Source organism: Dermochelys coriacea, chromosome 6 (genome assembly GCF_009764565.3).
Source record: "Dermochelys coriacea isolate rDerCor1 chromosome 6, rDerCor1.pri.v4, whole genome shotgun sequence".
Taxonomy (NCBI): Eukaryota; Metazoa; Chordata; order Testudines; family Dermochelyidae; genus Dermochelys; species Dermochelys coriacea.
Genome location: NC_050073.1, coordinates 34,415,031 through 34,433,414, shown reverse-complemented (window position 1 = coordinate 34,433,414; position 18,384 = coordinate 34,415,031). Strand labels below are relative to the sequence as shown.

Here is an 18,384-nt window from a genome sequence, read left to right as displayed (position 1 = left end):
GGGTCGGGTCTCTCTCTCTGCTCTGAATAATGAACTACTATTGATATTACATTTTGAAGCATTATTCATTCTTAGTATGCTGTACTATGTACATTTACAATGCAAGTGCCACAAGCGCTTGCTTATATAAGTGACTTGAAGTAGTATGATTTCTGTTGGGTAAACAGTGCATCATTTTGAAAGTGCAAATATGTATATTTAACTAATAACAATCAGACTCCCTTTGGTGTGTGTAATATGTGTCTAAATCAGTGGTTCCCAAACTTGTTCCGCCGCTTGTGCAGGGAAAGCCCCTGGTGGGCGGGTCAGTTTGTTTACCTGCCGCGTGCGCAGGTTCGGCTGATCGCGGCTCCCAGTGATTTTAATGCAGCTATGCCAACAGACACCAGCTCAGAGTCTGGCCAATGTCTGTCCAAAAGCAGCAAATTATCCCTCCATAAAGTAAATGGATTAGTCCAAGCTGCTCTCTCAGGATGAGGAAGAGGTCATGCTGAGGATGAGCACCTGGGAGCTGAACAGCTTCCATGTTCCAGATAAGCTGCATCAATGCTGTAGTTGCTTTGCTTTGTAAAAAGATGGAGACTGAGAGTAATGACAGCGGTAGAAATGACCAGTGAAAATTGATTTCCCTAAACTGGGGCATATATGGATTAGAGATAGCCTGGGGTATCAGTGCCATTGCTTTCAAGCAGGAAATGGCAAGATTATCACTAAAATGAAAGGACCACTCTGTTGGAACTGCCAATTACCAGTAATGTATGGGTAGGTTTTTTAGTTTAATTGGGAAGTATTTTAAAAGGCTGCAGAAATCATGAGCATGAGTTGTGAACTTCATATTTTCTTACTGGCAGGAATCCTAGGGGAGATGGGAAAGGCTCTAAGAAACATTTGATAGATGTCCTCTGGGCACCAGAGCCTCATTAAAACAGTCTCCTGTTTTTGTTCTGGGTTTATTAAATTACATATAAATTTAAAAACTGCTGATGCAGGAATTCTTATAGACTTTAGAAAAAAAAAATCTTTGTACGGTGCTTAACCGCAGTCTGGGTTTCCACAGGTGTGTTATATACTTCACCACTTTTTTATGAGTTTGTGTGGGTGAGGGAGAAGTGGTGTAAACCTGCTATCAGTAGTTGTATTTAAATATTTACAGGCGATCATGGTGCATCCACTGATTGTTTACATAATACTGAATCCTTCCAGGTAAGGAAGTTTTATTAATGCTGTTTCTGCCATTAATAATAACCATCTTGGTGGTGTTTCTGATTGACTAGGGCAAATTTCCAATATAAGGCTTGGTGTCTCCTTTCAGCCCTCCTCAGTGAGTGCCACTTTGAAAACATTCCCCTCAACTCAGGAGTTGCTATACCCATTCTCCTTCCCCAGGTGCTGTTGTGTCCAGTGCTAAACCCTACAAATAGCACAGTTCCTGTTGTTGTTCCTCAGCAAGGGTCAGGTGTGCCTGTACTCACATTGGACTGCACAAAACTATAACAGAATCCATCAGAGATATGCAGTTTGGGCAGTATTCTGGCTGTCTCCTCTTTTCCCCTCAACGTGGCAGGAGTGGCTGTATTTTGGAATGGTGAGGAGATCTGTGGGAACTACCGAGCACTGTTGTGTGGATTTTGGTCTCTGTGCTCTTCCTAAGTTGCCCATGCTTTTAGCAGAACAGCTCTTATCTATGCTCTTATCTATGTTGCTACTGGCCTTGTCCATGCCATTTGGACATCCATTGCCCTCCACAGTTTGTTCAAACTATGGAGGGAAGCGTAACTATAACCCAGAGCAGCAGTAACTCATGATGCATTTTGCATCATAAACTCCACCACTCTTAAAGCTTAATGTGATGAACTGAACTATTCTGCATTCTGCTCCCCACCCTCTTAGTTGAATTCAGTTCCTGTAGAAGAGGGAGAGGCAGTAATGCAGTGATGGTAAGGGAAGGCTTTCTTCTCTGGATTCATGTAAGCTCCTCTCTGCACCTTACTGAGCAGGGCAACACATCCCCCAAGCAGCAGGGAAAGCGAGGTATCTCGGTCTTCATCAGAATTCCGAGGTGCATCTAGAATGCATGTGCCTCCTCGATTTGCTATAAATCATTGCAGAATATTACTCCCATAATAAAGTTGTCCCAATCACTGTTTTATATTTTGTTATCTTCTTTTACAGAGCGATGAGGTTTTAACTGTCATCAAGGCAAAAGCACAGTGGCCTGCCTGGCAACCGCTAAACGTGTAAGTTGGTAGAGAATGGAGCTCCCAGTAAACTCCTGTTCAATATTATCTAACAGACTGCTCTAAACTTATTGCCTTACACAATGGTTTGCTCTCGCAAAGAAACAATATAAAAGTACTGTTGATAGATGAGTTTGTCTTATACTTTGGTATTCTGCCAATGAGTGCCTTTTTATTATTATTATTTGCAGTATGGAGCTTACTAACTAAATCAGGGAAAGAGAAAAAAGCAGATAGTTTCATTAAGTTTTTGCCTATATTAAACAATGGAGTTCATTCAGTGTTTGCATGAATATATTATATACTTGTGTCAGGCTGTCTGGAGTGGCTCACAAACGTGGATGCCACCCTCAGGGCAGACTGTTACAAACCAAAGCGCTCAGGTGCAGAAGTCGGCCAGTTCCATCACCGTGGTCTCTGTGACAGGGGAGTGACTGGATGCCCGGTCAAAACTTATGAGCAAAGCTCTCAGTTCCTGACCTGGGGCTTTCCTTTTAGAGGATATTCCCCTCTCCTTGCCTAACTATTCAAGGTCTTTTGTGTCAAGATCATCATCTGACCATGGTTCACCCATTGGGGCTAATCTTTAACCTTTAAAACTCTTAATACCACATTTAAACCTTTAAAAGCATTGGGTTATGATTAAGGCTGTGCTTTAGTCATGAGTATTTTTATTAAAAGTCATGTACAGGTCATGGGCAGTAAACAAAAATTCATGGCTTGTGTCCTGTCTCTGACTTGTTCTATATAACCCTGACTAAATCTTGGGTGCTCTGTGGGGGGGGAGGGGCAGTGGCACACGGCCTAAGACCCCCACAGCTGCTGTGGGGAGGCAGTTGGTGGCATGCGGCCCAAGACCCCTGCTGCTGCTGGAAGGTTGGGGGGGGAGGGGTTGGCAGGGCTGGCAGGCTCCCTGCTTGGCTCCACGCAGCTCCCTGAAAGCGGTGACATGTCCCTTGTCTCCTAGGCGGAAGTACAGGCGCCAACTTCTGCTGGTGCCAGTGGGTGCTCAACCCTCCTCTGTCCCCAGCCCTGCCCCAACTCCACCCCTGCTTCGCCCATTCCTGCCCCTGCCCTGCCCCTGTTCCAACCCCTTCCCCAAAGCCCCGCCTCTTCCCCGCCTCCTCCCCTGAGAGCGCCTCCCCCCGGAGCATGTTACGCTCCGAAACAGGCGCGCTGACTGCTGCAGAAGTCTCTTGACTTCCATGACAGACTCGTAGCCTTACTTATGATCTGTCCAGTTGACCTGTGGCATGTGAATCTTGCCAAGACTATGCCAATGTCAGGCTGTCTGGAGTGGCTCACCAACATGGGTGCCAACTTCACGGCACAAACCCCAAATTGGTTGTGTCTTTTATTGTTAGATTTCACCAACCAAGTATCCAGTGTGAACTTTTCAAGCACTATAACAGTCTTAACATGGAGTCACAGGAAGTTTTCTTGGGGTCTCCAGTCTATTTTGTCATCCAAGCAAGCCTGCCTTTGTGAGAGATGGTCCCTTACACCAAAAATCAAAACAATATTCAAGTTACTCCCAGTCCCAAGGGACTTACTCAGGTCAATTATACCTTAGATCTCTCACTAAACACACTTGTAGCCAATCTAATAATAAACTAACTACAGATTTATTAACTAAGAATAGAAACAAGAGAAAAGGAGTACTTGTGGCACCTTAGAGACTAACAAATGTATTAGAGCATAAGCTTTCGTGAGCTACAGCTCACTTCATCGGATGCATTTGGTGGAAAAAACAGAGGAGAGATTTATATACACACACACAGAGAACATGAAACAATGGGTTTATCATACACACTGTAAGGAGAGTGATCACTTAAGATAAGCCATCACCAGCAGCAGGGGGGGAAAGGAGGAAAACCTTTCATGGTGACAAGCAAGGTAGGCTAATTCCAGCAGTTAACAAGAATATCAGAGGAACAGTGGAGGGTGGGGTGAGGGGGGAGAAATAACATGGGGAAATAGTTTTACTTTGTGTAATGACTCCTCCATTCCCAGTCTCTATTCAAGCCTAAGTTAATTGTATCCAGTTTTCAAATTAATTCCAATTCAGCAGTCTCTCGTTGGAGTCTGTTTTTGAAGCTTTTTTGTTGAAGTATAGCCACTCTTAGGTCTGTGATCGAGTGACCAGAGAGATTGAAGTGTTCTCCAACTGGTTTTTGAATGTTATAATTCTTGACGTCTGATTTGTGTCCATTCATTCTTTTACGTAGAGACTGTCAAGTTTGGCCAATGTACATGGCAGAGGGGCATTGCTGGCACATGATGGCATATATCACATTGGTAGATGCGCAGGTGAACGAGCCTCTGAGAGTGTGGCTGATGTGATTAGGCCCTATGATGGTATCCCCTGAATAGATATGTGGACAGAGTTGGCAACGGGCTTTGTTGCAAGGATAGGTTCCTGGGTTAGTGGTTATGTTGTGTGGTGTGTGGTTGCTGGTGAGTATTTGCTTCAGATTGGGGGGCTGTCTGTAAGCAAGGACTGGTCTGTCTCCCAAGATCTGTGAGAGTGATGGGTCGTCCTTCAGGATAGGTTGTAGATCCTTGATGATGCGTTGGAGAGGTTTTAGTTGGGGGCTGAAGGTGATGGCTAGTGGCGTTCTGTTGTTTTCTTTGTTGGGCCTGTCCTGTAGTAGGTGACTTCTGGGTAATCTTCTGGCTCTGTCAATCTGTTTCTTCACTTCAGCAGGTGGGTATTGTAGTTGTCTACAACTAACCACTAACCCAGGAACCTATCCTTGCAACAAAGTCCGTTGCCAACTCTGTCCACATATCTATTCAGGGGATACCATCATAGGGCCTAATCACATCAGCCACACTATCAGAGTCTCGTTCACCTGCGCATCTACCAATGTGATATATGCCATCATGTGCCAGCAATGCCCCTCTGCCATGTACATTGGCCAAACTGGACAGTCTCTACGTAAAAGAATGAATGGACACAAATCAGACGTCAAGAATTATAACATTCAAAAACCAGTTGGAGAACACTTCAATCTCTCTGGTCACTCGATCACAGACCTAAGAGTGGCTATCCTTCAACAAAAAAGCTTCAAAAACAGACTCCAACGAGAGACTGCTGAATTGGAATTAATTTGCAAACTGGATACAATTAACTTAGGCTTGAATAGAGACTGGGAATGGATGAGTCATTACACAAAGTAAAACTATTTCCCCATGGTATTTCTCTCTCCCACCCCACCCTCCACTGTTCCTCTGATATTCTTGTTAACTGCTGGAATTAGCCTACCTTGCTTGTCACCATGAAAGGTTTTCCTCCTTTCCCCCCCCTGCTGCTGGTGATGGCTTATCTTAAGTGATCACTCTCCTTACAGTGTGTATGATAAACCCATTGTTTCATGTTCTCTGTGTGTGTGTATATAAATCTCTCCTCTGTTTTTTCCACCAAATGCATCCGATGAAGTGAGCTGTAGCTCACGAAAGCTTATGCTCTAATAAATTTGTTAGTCTCTAAGGTGCCACAAGTACTCCTTTTCTTTTTGCGAATACAGACTAACACGGCTGCTACTCAGAAACAAGAGAATGATTTATAAGGTTCAAGCAGTTAACCACACCCACACACAAGTTACAGTCTTAAGTTTCAAAAGCTAATAAACACTTCTGTAATATGCAAGCTCTATATGTCCTTTAGGGCTACCTCGACCTAAATGCTTTGGGGATCTCTGGCTTATGCTTAGAAATATTGCCCTGTCCAAATTACAAGCAGTTCCTTCTTAACAAGTTTTTATTCCCTTCCCCCAGAGTTCAAACTGTGATGGGATGTGTCCACCTGCATATCTCTCTTTTTGGGTGTGGGGAATCAATCAACAAAGTCCTTTGTCCACTGATATTCCAGAGTGGTTTCTCTGGTGTCTATAGGCCTTATGTTGGGAAGAAGATGACACCTCTTGTGGTAAACTAGTATTTCACACTTGGTAATGCTTCTCTCCTGACTGGGGGAGTTTTACAGTCTTAGTAAACATTTTCATAGTTACAGAGCAAACACTTCAATATTACCTTAAACATGGGATACAGATATTGTATGTAAGATTAATACATGCAGCACCCTACAAGCATTTAATTAAGTCTAAACAGTAAATACATTCTTATAATTCTACTATCTATTTTAACAATATTAACACACAGGCAGGCCAGTCTTTCCCAGCTGTGCATTTTTCAGTGTTCAGTGAGGCCCAGGGACCTTGGCAGGAGCTGGTGTGCCAGCATCACAACATGTTCTCCTATGTTGTCGTATTGTTTGGTCTGGCATGTCTAGTTTGTGCACTGTGTCCAAAGAACGGATGACACAAAAAGTGAGGATTTGTATCTCAGAAAAGAGATCTAAAAACAGAGATTAAAGACACTGGACCACATCGTCAGCTACTGCACACTGCCACTGTGACATTGACTACAGTAGGGCTAATCTGATTTACACCAGTTGAGCATCTGGCCCACCATCCTCACAGGATTCTTGCTCTTGGGTCTTGTGCTCTCAGCTCAAGACAGGGTAGAATTTCATTCGCTCCAGGCTTCTGAACCTCAGATCTTCTGTGACTTCCCCCACACATGATCTGTGCTTGGGCCAATGCAATTGCTAGTCAATATCTTTTACTAATGATGTGGCTTGAAATATAAAATCATACTGGTAAAATTATCAAGTTACAAAAATTGAGTGGAAAATAGTGATGGGGGGAGGTCACTTACAGAGACTGATCCAGATCACTTGGTAAAATAAGCTTTGCTGGAGGGAATGCATATTCCTGTTTTTGTGTCTTTTTGTAACTTAAGGTTTTGCCTAGAGGGATTCTCTATGTTTTGAATCTGATTACCCTGTAAGGTATTTACCATCCTGATTGTACAGAGGTGATTCTTTTACCTTTTCTTTAATTAAAATTCTTCTTTTAAGAATGTGATTGATTTTTCATTGTTCTTAAGATCCAAGGGTTTGGGTCTGTGTTCACCTGTACCAATTGGTGAGGATTATTATCAAGCCTTCCCCAGGAAAGGGGGTGTAGAGCTTGGGGGGATATTTTGGGGGAAGACGTCTCCAAGTGGTCTCTTTCCCTGTTCTTTGTTTAAAACGCTTGGTGGTGGCAGCATACTGTTCAAGGACAAGGTAAAGTTTATACCTTGGGGAAGTTTTTAACCTAAGCTGGTAAGAATAAGCTTAGGGGGACTTTCATGCGGGTCCCTACATCTGTACCCTAGAGTTCAGAGTGGGGAAGGAACCTTGACAAATTCTTAGTCAATTATTATGTATAAGATCGCTAACTAGTCATGGCAAGCGTGCATTGCTAATTTTCTACTGACTAATGGGCATGGATAATTTTCTCTTGAGTAATCATGAATGATATGTCTTTTCCTGATATGGCATAAAGCTGATTTGTCAAGGCATCATGTCACCTAATAGAAAGCCATGTCACAATATATCATAATACATCCAGCAAAAGATCCTAGTGTAAGGTATAAAACACTAACATTATGAAATACATAGCACTAGTAAACATAACTCTAGAGCCTTGGAAATAAAGTTACAAATTTTAGTAAGGGATATCAGTCTTCTCATGCTTCAAAGGGCAAGATTATCACTTGATGGGATCAGGATGCAACTTCCTATCCTAGTTTTAATACAAACTTAAATCAGTTCAGGGGGGAAAAACTGGTATTTCAGGCACCAGTATGTTTAACTGCTCACAAATACTGATATTCTAAGGGCAATCACTGTAATTAAGTGTTGACTGCTGTAAATATATTAACAGATTTTCATATTCAGAGTGCTACACTAGAAGGACTATTTATCTGGTCAACTTTTAATTAAAAAATCACAACAGAGTGAGGGGATCCTGTGACTCCCGGGGCTGGAAAAATGGGAGTGGTCTGATTGGCTAACAAATTGACATGGGGGGGAAAAAGACAGTCTCAGAAGTTGCTAGCTGTATTATTGTGAAATAATCAATCCATGACAGCAGAAGTTGGGGGTGCAGAATTCCATCCCCCAAATAAACATTTTTTTCTGCTCTATCTGTGGATCCAAATCCAAAAGTCCTTGCTCAGGTAAACTCCCATTTTTTCAATGAGAGCTTTGCCTGAGCAAGGACTTCAGGATTTGTCCCACAGTTAATCTAACATATCACTGGACAAAAACAAAACACAAGACCAGATTAGCCAGCATTTTCTAATTCTGTAACTTGATGTCCCACATTACAGTGGGAGAAATCAGCCTGTTTTGGCGAGTCATGGAGGAGAGCAAACCCCTAGGCCTGGAAAAAGTGTGAACTCCACAACTTGGCACAAGCAGAGTTTTCTTGTTCAATGTGGCTCTGAAATCCAAGCCAGGTAGCAATGTTGTCAGCTCATTTGTTGTTGTTACAGCTGTGCAGTTTTCCATGGTCATTACATCCTCCACCCTTTGTGAGCCTTCACCAGTAAAGTAGGTTATCATACAGGCACGAGATCTTTTACATAAAATCAACGTACATAAAATCAATTTAAATAAAATGGCAACAATCATGCAATAGGAGATAGTAGTTTCTTCAGTTAGGTCTCTGATGCTTTTCCAAAATGTCTGGATTTATGGGCAAAGCCACCATGTATGAAGAAGGGATACCCTTTCACCGCAGAGTTCCTAGCTATCTGAAAAGCCTTGGGCATTGAAAGCATGCAGCTGGACAGGCACAGAACATTAACTTTGCCTCTTGAAAGATGTTACCAGAATGTTTCCAATACAGGTGGATCAGTTTGCTCATCATTAGCTGGGGCCAACAGGAGATGTTTGAATCCTAACTCCAGTGCCTAGGGATTTTGTTTGATTATTGCAAGCCAGGAAGCTTGCACCACTGTGTATCACCTTGGATCTCAATTAAAGATTTTAGGCTGCATCAGAGGGAAAAGCATAGATTGGACATGGGATAGAAGCAATTTGTCAAACTGCTATGCATCTAGATACTGTAGTGCTGGGTATTTTATAACCTATAAATCATGGAGCAGATAAACAGTATCTTTCCAAATATCATCACATGTGCAGCCAATCTGCTTATGATAAACTAAAGGGAACTGGTCAACTTAATTATTATTATCTATATTATCATAATACCTAGAAGTTCTAGTTGTGGATCAGGCCCCAGCTGTGCTCGGCACCGTACAAACAGAACAAAAAAGACAGTCCTTGCCCCAAACAGCTTACAATGTAAGTGTAAGAAAAGAGACAACAAATGGACATAGACAGATGGAAGAATACAAAAGTACAATGAGACAATATTGGTCAGCATGTGGTTTTAGCACACCAGCAGCATAACCATTATCAAGTTTTTAGATACTGAATGAGCAAACATCTTTTTCTGCATTTGTAACAATGCTTTTGAGTATAAAAACTGAAAGAAAATCTGATTTAGCCTTTCAGTTGTCTGTTTATTCTGCATTTGTCTTCAGCACATACAATAAAATTAGTTGTCTATTTCACTTTCCAGATCTCGACACAGCAATGTTGAGAATGTGCAGATATTTCAAAATAACAGCTTCTCTTTGAATATTTAGAAAATGGTGATGGAAATATTTTAAAATCTTTTGATGATAAGCTGAGCTCTATATGCAAATCCTCCCTCCATGTTGTTACTGGTTACTCTGTCATGAGGCATCTGAGTCAGTGCGTTCCACCCACTATTCTTCCCTTTGTATGCCACTCAGGAAAACATGAAAGTTAAAAGCATAGTACAATAAATTAATATCCCTGCTCCCTGCTCTATTCACCACTGTTAATTTAACAGAGAATAGCTCTCCTAGATGAAGAATCCATGCTGGGGAGCTATTTCCACTATCCTGGAAATGTATAGTGCACCTATACTCATTTCATAAGGGACCCACTCTAACACAGCAGCAGCAAGCCCCCATAAATGAACAATCTGGTGACACTGAGGGACATATTCCAAAACTGGGTGATGTCCAGCTAAGGCAACTCACAGTGCCCCTCCATAACCCCCACTTTATCTCACTTTGATGCTGCTGTCCCCTGGGCTGTTTACAAGGAAAGCCTTTGCTACTACTATCTGGAGCACCTGCAACAGGTGAGCTTCGTCCTCCACTGCCTGGTCCATGGACCTCTGGTGTTGTGACTTAGCCCAGAGAACTCCAGTCTGCCGCCCTAAGGAGCCTCACCTAGTTTGAGAGCTGAGAATGCAAGGGACGGGGGTGCAAGCTTGTCATTCTCTTCCATTTGTTACTCTCTTTTTCTGACTGACGTGAAAGCCCGTGTTTTATTTAATGTCTCTGTCCCGTGAGTCTCACCTATTGAGACTCTGTTACAGCTAACCCTATATCACGGCCCTGGTCATATTTGTTTAATGATGATTTTGACTTATTACCTTTTCTTGGGATCAAAAACTTCATCTCCTTCCTCTTGCCTATCCTGTTTGCTCCTACAGTTCTCTGTGTAGCTTGAGTGAATAGCCATATCTTGCTATTGTCTGGACACTAGGCTACCTATGGCATGTTACAATCTCTTGATTGTGTGGCCAGTTTCTTTTCTGAAGTAACACCAGTGTATTCCCCTTCAGCAGCATTGTGGTTAATCTTCCTTTGCCCTTTTCGAGGGGTTCTTCCTCGGGAAAGGGCAATTTTTGGTAAAAACTTAAGAGTCATGTTTGCCAGGAGAGAAGGAACAGTGCAGTTTTATTAATTACCTGAGTGCTTAGCTCAGTCTGAATCTTCAAAGGCTCCTGGAAATTTCTAGTTCAAGCAGGTCATTCTCAACATGGGAATAAGCAGGGTTACGCTAAAGCACTTTTTTGTGCACATGGGAATACACTCAATATTTTACCCCTTTACTACTTCTCAGATGCTACATATCCTGGATAGCCTCCTTCTGAACGAGGAGAGATGAATACTATTCCTTCTGCCTACCACTAGAAAATTGGGCTTTTCCTCTCAGGCTGAGCATGATCTCTGGAACAGCCTGCCTTGTCACTCAGCTCTGTGTTACCATCCAGAGTAGGATACTATCCAGTAGAGAGAGAGAGAGAGTAAAAGAGTTGGCCCAGGACCTCATTAGAGATGCTAACAAAGGGCCTGAGCCAAAGTCTATTGAAGTCTATGAGCTTTGCATCAGGCCCATATTAACTGGAGAAAGAGATGCAGATGCTCTTCTGCATCTTTTCCTTTTTGTCTTTATGGTATTTCTTTTTATCCCCACTTTCTCCCACCCCCAACTATTCTACCACAGTTTGAACCAAAAATAACTTTTACAGCTCCTTGCTATACTCAGTGAATCTTAAATTCAGCATCAAAAAGTCCAGATAATGAGGTGATTTTCCCTAGCTTTTGCAAATTTTCTTTTTTGTCATCTTTCCTTGCTTCTGCCTGTGCTCAAAATACCTGTCTCTCTCCTTGCAAATGTCCTCTTTTTTACACTTTATTTATACTCTGGTAAACTGAGAGCTAGCTGAATGAGAAACCGAGCACTTGAATACGTTCCCAAGCATGGACCTATTTTCCCAGTACACTTTGCAGAAAATCACTTAGGTTGCAAAAGTCAGTGGAAACTGACAGGTTTTGCTTGGGTTCAGGTTGTAACCATCCAAAAACGCAACAGTTCCCAAATGAAACCATAAATCAGTCCAGGTTCACTTAGAATTGGCCTAAGCTCTTTTGAAACTCAACCCAGCTGAACCATTTGGCAAAGTTGGCCTGAGTTTTGATTTAGTGTTGAAATCTGGTTCCACTGCTGTTCTGGAATTTTCACATCCTTTTACTTCTCATTCATTGCTCCCCAGTAACTCAATACCGTGCACATGATGGGGCAAAGGGACATACAACATATCTGAATGAACTCCCAAGCACAAATACAATGTGGGGCCCTTCTACTCATATTAAATGAACTCCTTTTGCCATTCACCCAAAATGTCCATACTAACCTGCACCACCTTCTCTTCCACAAGTCTTTGGTGTACCTACTCCACTCCTCATCTCCACCTTCCCAAGCCTCTGCTGGTATTGTCGCTCTCCTCAACTCCCTCATAGGTGTCCCTGTCTCTACACATGCCCCCAGTATCTATTCCTGCTTACCACATGGTGGCTGGCAAAAGAGGCTGCTGTTGGCTACCTTCCCACTTGTCATTTCCACAGCTGGCTGTTCCAGGAGCTACAGAGGTATGAAGAAGCAGCATACAGAGCCAGATGGGCAGGGAGCTTCAAAGGAGCTGGCAGCTACTTTAATCTGTTCCCTTACAGCAACAGGAGCTCCCTGTAGTGAGGGCAGAAAATTGGCAGCTTTCTTAGAACTGCTGGTCTTCTGCTTCCTCCCTCTGGTTATCCCTGTTGCTGCTGCTTCGCCCTCTGCAGTGGGACGGGCAGACAATGGAGCCTGACTGCTCCTACTGAGATAGTAGCGACTTCTGCTATATGACCTGAAAAACCTACTTGGGCCAGCTTTTAACAAACTAAAATGACAGGAAGGCACCATAATGTTCTTAATGCTGCACGACATTCCAGCATTTATTCAGTGCTTCAATCTGGCCACATCAGGTAGATCTTTACATACCATTCATCTTAATAGGCATTCCATTAAACATTCAATACAATCTGATACCAGCACAGGGTTAAAAATCAAAAATTAAAATGAGACAAGCCGTGAACCACTCCACTACCAGTTCCTCTTGTTTACAGTTTCACTATACCTATGCCTGTCTGGGAAAGCAGTTTCTGCCTCCCAGCTGTGTTTGCAATGTTCGGGGAAAATAGAAGTAACAGAAAAGTATATTTGTCACCCCTAAGTACAGGGATGGTGTGGTCCTAGGAGTCTCCAGTTCTGATAACATACAAAAGCCAGTGGAAGAACACTTCAGTCTTCCTGGACATTCTAGAACAGATTTGAAAGTAGCTATATTTGAACAAAAAAACTTCAGAAACAGACTTCAAAGAGAGACAGCAGAACTAAAATTCATTTGCAAATTTAACACCATTAATTTGGGCTTGAATAGGGACTGGGAGTGGCTGCTTCATTACAAAAGCAGCTTTGCCTCTCCTGGAATTGACACCTCGTCATCTATTATTGGGAGTGGACGACATCCACCCTGATTGTCAACACTGGTTCTCCACTTGTGAGGTAACTCCCTTCTCTTCATGTGTCAGTATATTTATGTCTGCACCTGTAATTTTCACTCCATGCATCTGAAGAAGTGGGTTTTTTACCCACAAAAGCTTATGCTCAAATAAATCTGTTAGTCTTCAAGGTGCCACCGGACTCCTTGTTGTTTTTGTGGATACAGACTAACACCGCTACCCCCGATACTTGACACCTTAATTACTGTTAATACTGAGGTGAAATTATTTATTAATATGTGTGAATGAGAGAGAGAGAACAGAACAAAACTGAATACAGCATTCTACAGGGATGGTATGTAATATATTGTCCCTAAAGGAGGAAGATACACTACTGAAACAAAGTTGATAGTGCTCTGTTTAAATATTTAAGAAGTCCATGTCTCTGAAATATGTTCCTGCTGGCAATAGCATAATGATACTAAATCGCTTGTTTAGGTAGCCATTATTCTGGTGATGTCACAGCAAGAGGATGCGCGGTTTATTTCATTGGCTTGCTGCCACCACCTGGTTCAGTCTGGATAAACCTATTCACCAAATCTTGGCAGAAACCATTCCATCATATTTTCTTATATAACCATTTAACAGGAAATCTAATTTAAAATTACACTATGTCTGCCAACTCTTGTTCTCTGAGAAATCTATATCAATCAGTATTGAGAGGGAAAGATTCAGTTTTGAAAACTGAAAGGAGTTAGGTAAAAAATAATGAAATTCCCAAAGCCTATACCCTAGAGATCTGGGAACATCTTTAGACACTACTGTCAATTAGTATTTTAAGAATACTCTATTAAACAATGAATAAAATTATTCACTATAACACAACCAAGTTCCCCATAGCATACAAACTAAAATGCACACAGTGGGGTATGCAAACATTTCCTTTCAACAACTACATGAGTTTTGTAAAGTATTTATTTTACCTTCCATGCTGTCAGTCTGTTCTTCCTAATAAAATATTTGTATAATAAATTACACTTTTTACCCAGTAGTAGCATGGTGTCTTTTTAAACAGTAGGTAGCCGAGTAAGTTTTATTTTGCAAAACACTCAAGTAAATAAACTGAGGATATTTGCTCAGTTTATGTTAATGTAATTCTTACCTTCCTGTTATATTATAGTGCTAAAATGACCTACTGTACTGTAACACAAAGCACTGCCCATTAAAGCTTACTTTGTTTTCAGTGAGTAAAATGTTTTATCCAGAGAACTAATTTATAAAAGTGTAAGTCACAAATGAACAAATTAGCTTCTGAATGGTTGTTTTGCTCAATTAATCAAGTCCTTAGGTCATCCAGCTGAGAAGTATAATTAGAATAGGGAAAAGATGTGTTTTTAATACACACACAACTTCAAATGGTTTGTTATAGATTTCACTAACTGGCAGCTGAAGGTAAAATGCAGACTTATTCTAAACTCTAATTAACTGGCTGTAATGTGCACATTTTAATTTTTATTTATTTCCTCTAAAGTAAAAAGGAATGCTGATATCATAGTCCTTTAATCACCCATCCACTGTATATCATTAGCATTTGATTATACAAATTGCTTATAAACCCTGTTCCACCTAATAATTTGAAAGTGAAATCATACATGTATAATTTCACCTACAGTGAGTGTCAACTGGGGGTTACACAGAAATGGGGAAGTTATTATTTTATAGTTACATGTTACAGGACATTTTACAATACCCATTTTTCTTGCAGTCTTTATTAGACATTTTTCCTGATTGCTGCATTTATGCTCTGCTATTTCTATAACTTTGGGAAAAAGGTAAGGCCCAGCTTTTTACTTCCTTTAAGATCTTTGTACTCCTAGAAACACATTTAATATACTGACTACCATACCCAGTGTGCATATTGCACCACCTAAAATTTTCTTGAATGCTTAGACGGTTGTCAGAAGGCTATGCAGTTACCAAATTGCATATTGTGTGTTGAATACAAAAGGGCTTTAAAAAAGTGTTTCAGGCAGGGTCATTGTTTTCATTACAGTGGTAGAACACACTGTAGGTGTCCTGTTCACTTGCTGTGCTATATTCTGTACATCCTATGAGTAAATGCAGAGTGGCTGTAGGACAATAGAACAGACTGTCTTGGGAGGTTGTGGAAGCTTCTTCACTGAAGGTTTTCAAAAGGAGGCTGGATAGCCATCTGTCTTGGATGGTTTAGACACAACAAATTCTGCATCTTGGCAGGAGGTTAGATTAGATGATTTTGTGGTCCCTTCTAGCCCTATGGTTCTAGGATTCTGTGTAATGGTGGTTTTGTTTGAGGAGGCTGGATTGTGAGTGGTCTATTCAGGAAGACCCCATGGCCACACATTTATACTGCAAAGTCAAGCGCGGAGGTGGATCCACTCCATGAGTAGAGAAATATACTGGAAGACACATCCTATATATATTAAATTGATTAATTATAATAGGCCACAGGATGGTACCTTTTGGTTCATTGAGACATGCCTACTTTAATACAATTTTATTTGCATTCAGCAAGAGAGACACGAGGCACTCCGTCAGGTGACAGAGACATGGCGTTTTCATAGCAAAGAAAATTACATTTCAAACCTTAACACTTCTGCCATTTTAGCTTACCTCCTAAAAGATCATTTTAGACACACACACTGTGGTTATATTCTGCTTTCTGTGTGTCCATCTGAAATACAGTTCCCTTGGCTTCAGTGGAATTACTCCAGATTTAGAGTTCAGTCCTGCAAACCTCTCTCTCATGTATGTAACATACTTAGTTAATAATAATAAGTGTGTGTAACTGCAACTCACTTGAGACAACTGCATGTGTGTAACTTTACTCTGGTGAGTAAAGTTATATGCATGTAATTAATATTTGTCACAAGTGACAGCAAAATCTATGTACATCACACTAACCTCCTGTATATCACAGGCCACCAGCATCCACACACTGAAGCCAACAACTGACACTAGATCAAAGTATTACAGTCCACAGAAGACTAGACTATTACGTGCTGCAGAGAGAGAATAGGAAGGAAGGCGAAGAAACCCAAAGGTCACTGCCAGTCTGAACTAGGGGAAAATTCCTTCCTGACCCCACATATGGCAATCTGTTAAACCCTGAGCCTGTGAACAAGAACCTGCCAGCCAAGCACCTAAAAGAGGGAATGCTCGGTGCCACCTCTGAGCCCTGGCCCACCCCAGCCAGTGTCCTATCTCCAGTTGTAGCTATCCCTGATGCTTCAGAGGAAGAAGATTTTAAAAAACCTCCAAGAATACATGGAGCGGGGAATCCATTCCTGAGCCCTGCCAATGGCCAGCTGAAACCATGGCGTGTGAGCCAAGAAAAATAAAACATCTGGAAAAGAATTAAAGAGCTGTACGAACATGACTAACCTGTTGATAACAAGCAGCAAAAAGCATATAAAACATAAAATCATTAGTAGCTAAAGCATGAAAAAGAGGAAACCAGGTTCATGCTGATAAACTGCTTGAATTATGTATTTTCTCTAACTGACTTGCCAATATTGCAGACTGGGGTGAGTGGAAAGCTATGTCATTTGGAATCTCATCTGGTCTACACTACCCAGGCAGGAGAGTTATTTGCTTTGGGGGGTTTGTTTGTTGTGTGACAGTTACAAGGTGGCTTGGTTTTTCTGGGGAGAGGTTTGCTTTGAAATTCTTTTCAATTTGAAAGATCTTTAAAGTAAACCACTCATTCCTGAGTGGTTCCTCCTTAAAGTAATATTTGGGCATCTGTCTGCCACCAAAATGGATGCAGTCTGGAGACAGTCCTCACCATGTAAAGAGTTGTTGTATCAGGAAGACATTTTCATTGCCTAACAACTTTATTGAACCTATACGCTTTTGAACAATGATACATATTTTTACATGCCAGTAGATGGCATTCCATGCCACGTCCATATAAGCATATATACAGTTAAATATATATTTTTATATATAGCAGTACACTCAAGAACAATGTAAGTGGGTTGACAACCATGCAAGGTCTGCTGTGATGAATGGTGTGGTCTAATAGATGAAGTACAATAATATCAGTTTTGCACAGTAAATGCTATGGAACATATTGGTTGCATTCATCCAGTTATAGAATATCTGTTAACTAGTGAGGCCTCAGTACCTGTACTCCTAAATGTTGCATTCTGTGGACCATATTTTGCATTCAAATAGGCACTCGGGGCAAAATTTTCAAAAGCACCCAGCTGATTTAGGCCTGATCTACATACAAGAGTCGGACAGTTTTTACTATACTAGTATGGTTAAAATAGTACCAGCCTTCTAGAATGTACATGTATATATTGAATATACAATCACGTCCGCATGTACATTTTTAAAACAGTTTTGTTGAGCAGCTCTCGCACCTCCATACTTCAGAACAAGGGCTTGAAATTTTGCAGGAGGGTCAGCCTAATGTCAGGGATATGCCTTTTTTTTCCTTCAGTGAAAAAACACCTAAATATGAACACGTTATAAGCCTTTGAAAAATCTCAGTTTGCACATGGTCAGTAAAGCCTTGTTAGAATTTGGTAAATAAATTCTCTGAAGATTCTGTCTGCAATGGACATGCCCATAGAGGAACAATTACTAACTCGGATAAGGAGACGGAGTGGAACCAGGGGAGGAAGAAGAGGAAGACTACAAGGATGAGGAGCCCCAGGTGGGGGCAGGAAGACTAGAGTTGGCTTGATTCATCCCCAGAGCACCATCTACCCTGTGCACTGAGAATATGGTTGCCCTGGAATTTTCTAACTTTTAAGTCCTTGACTTTTCAACCTTAACATTCTTTTAACATAGTGCTTTACATTTTGAACAGTGAATTTATTCAGAACCAGGTATTGGTTTATGAGGATGTTGGCTGGGTCTTGCCACCTAGAGGAATTCACAACCCCAAGTTAGTGCCCAGGCTCCCTGTACAATGCATGTGGGTTGTAACTGAGCTGGCAGCCTCCCATGTGTCCTTTTGTGGCCTAGGATCACATTGCAGGCAACCTGCCTCAGTTTCCCCTCTTGGACTATTTAATTACAACTTTTCATCCAGTCTTTTCTTGGT

General features: G+C 41.5%; 1 protein-coding gene across 1 annotated transcript in view; it reads left to right on the top strand.

Moving 5' to 3' along the window:
* The window catches only part of SPON1 (spondin 1), a 320,275-nt gene that overhangs the window by 253,996 nt on the left and 47,895 nt on the right, over nt 1–18,384 (top strand). Inside the window, exon 7 of the mRNA XM_038407513.2 lies at nt 2,173–2,237. Within this exon, the coding sequence (XP_038263441.1) occupies nt 2,173–2,237 (65 nt within the window). The remainder of the gene's footprint in view (nt 1–2,172; nt 2,238–18,384) is intronic.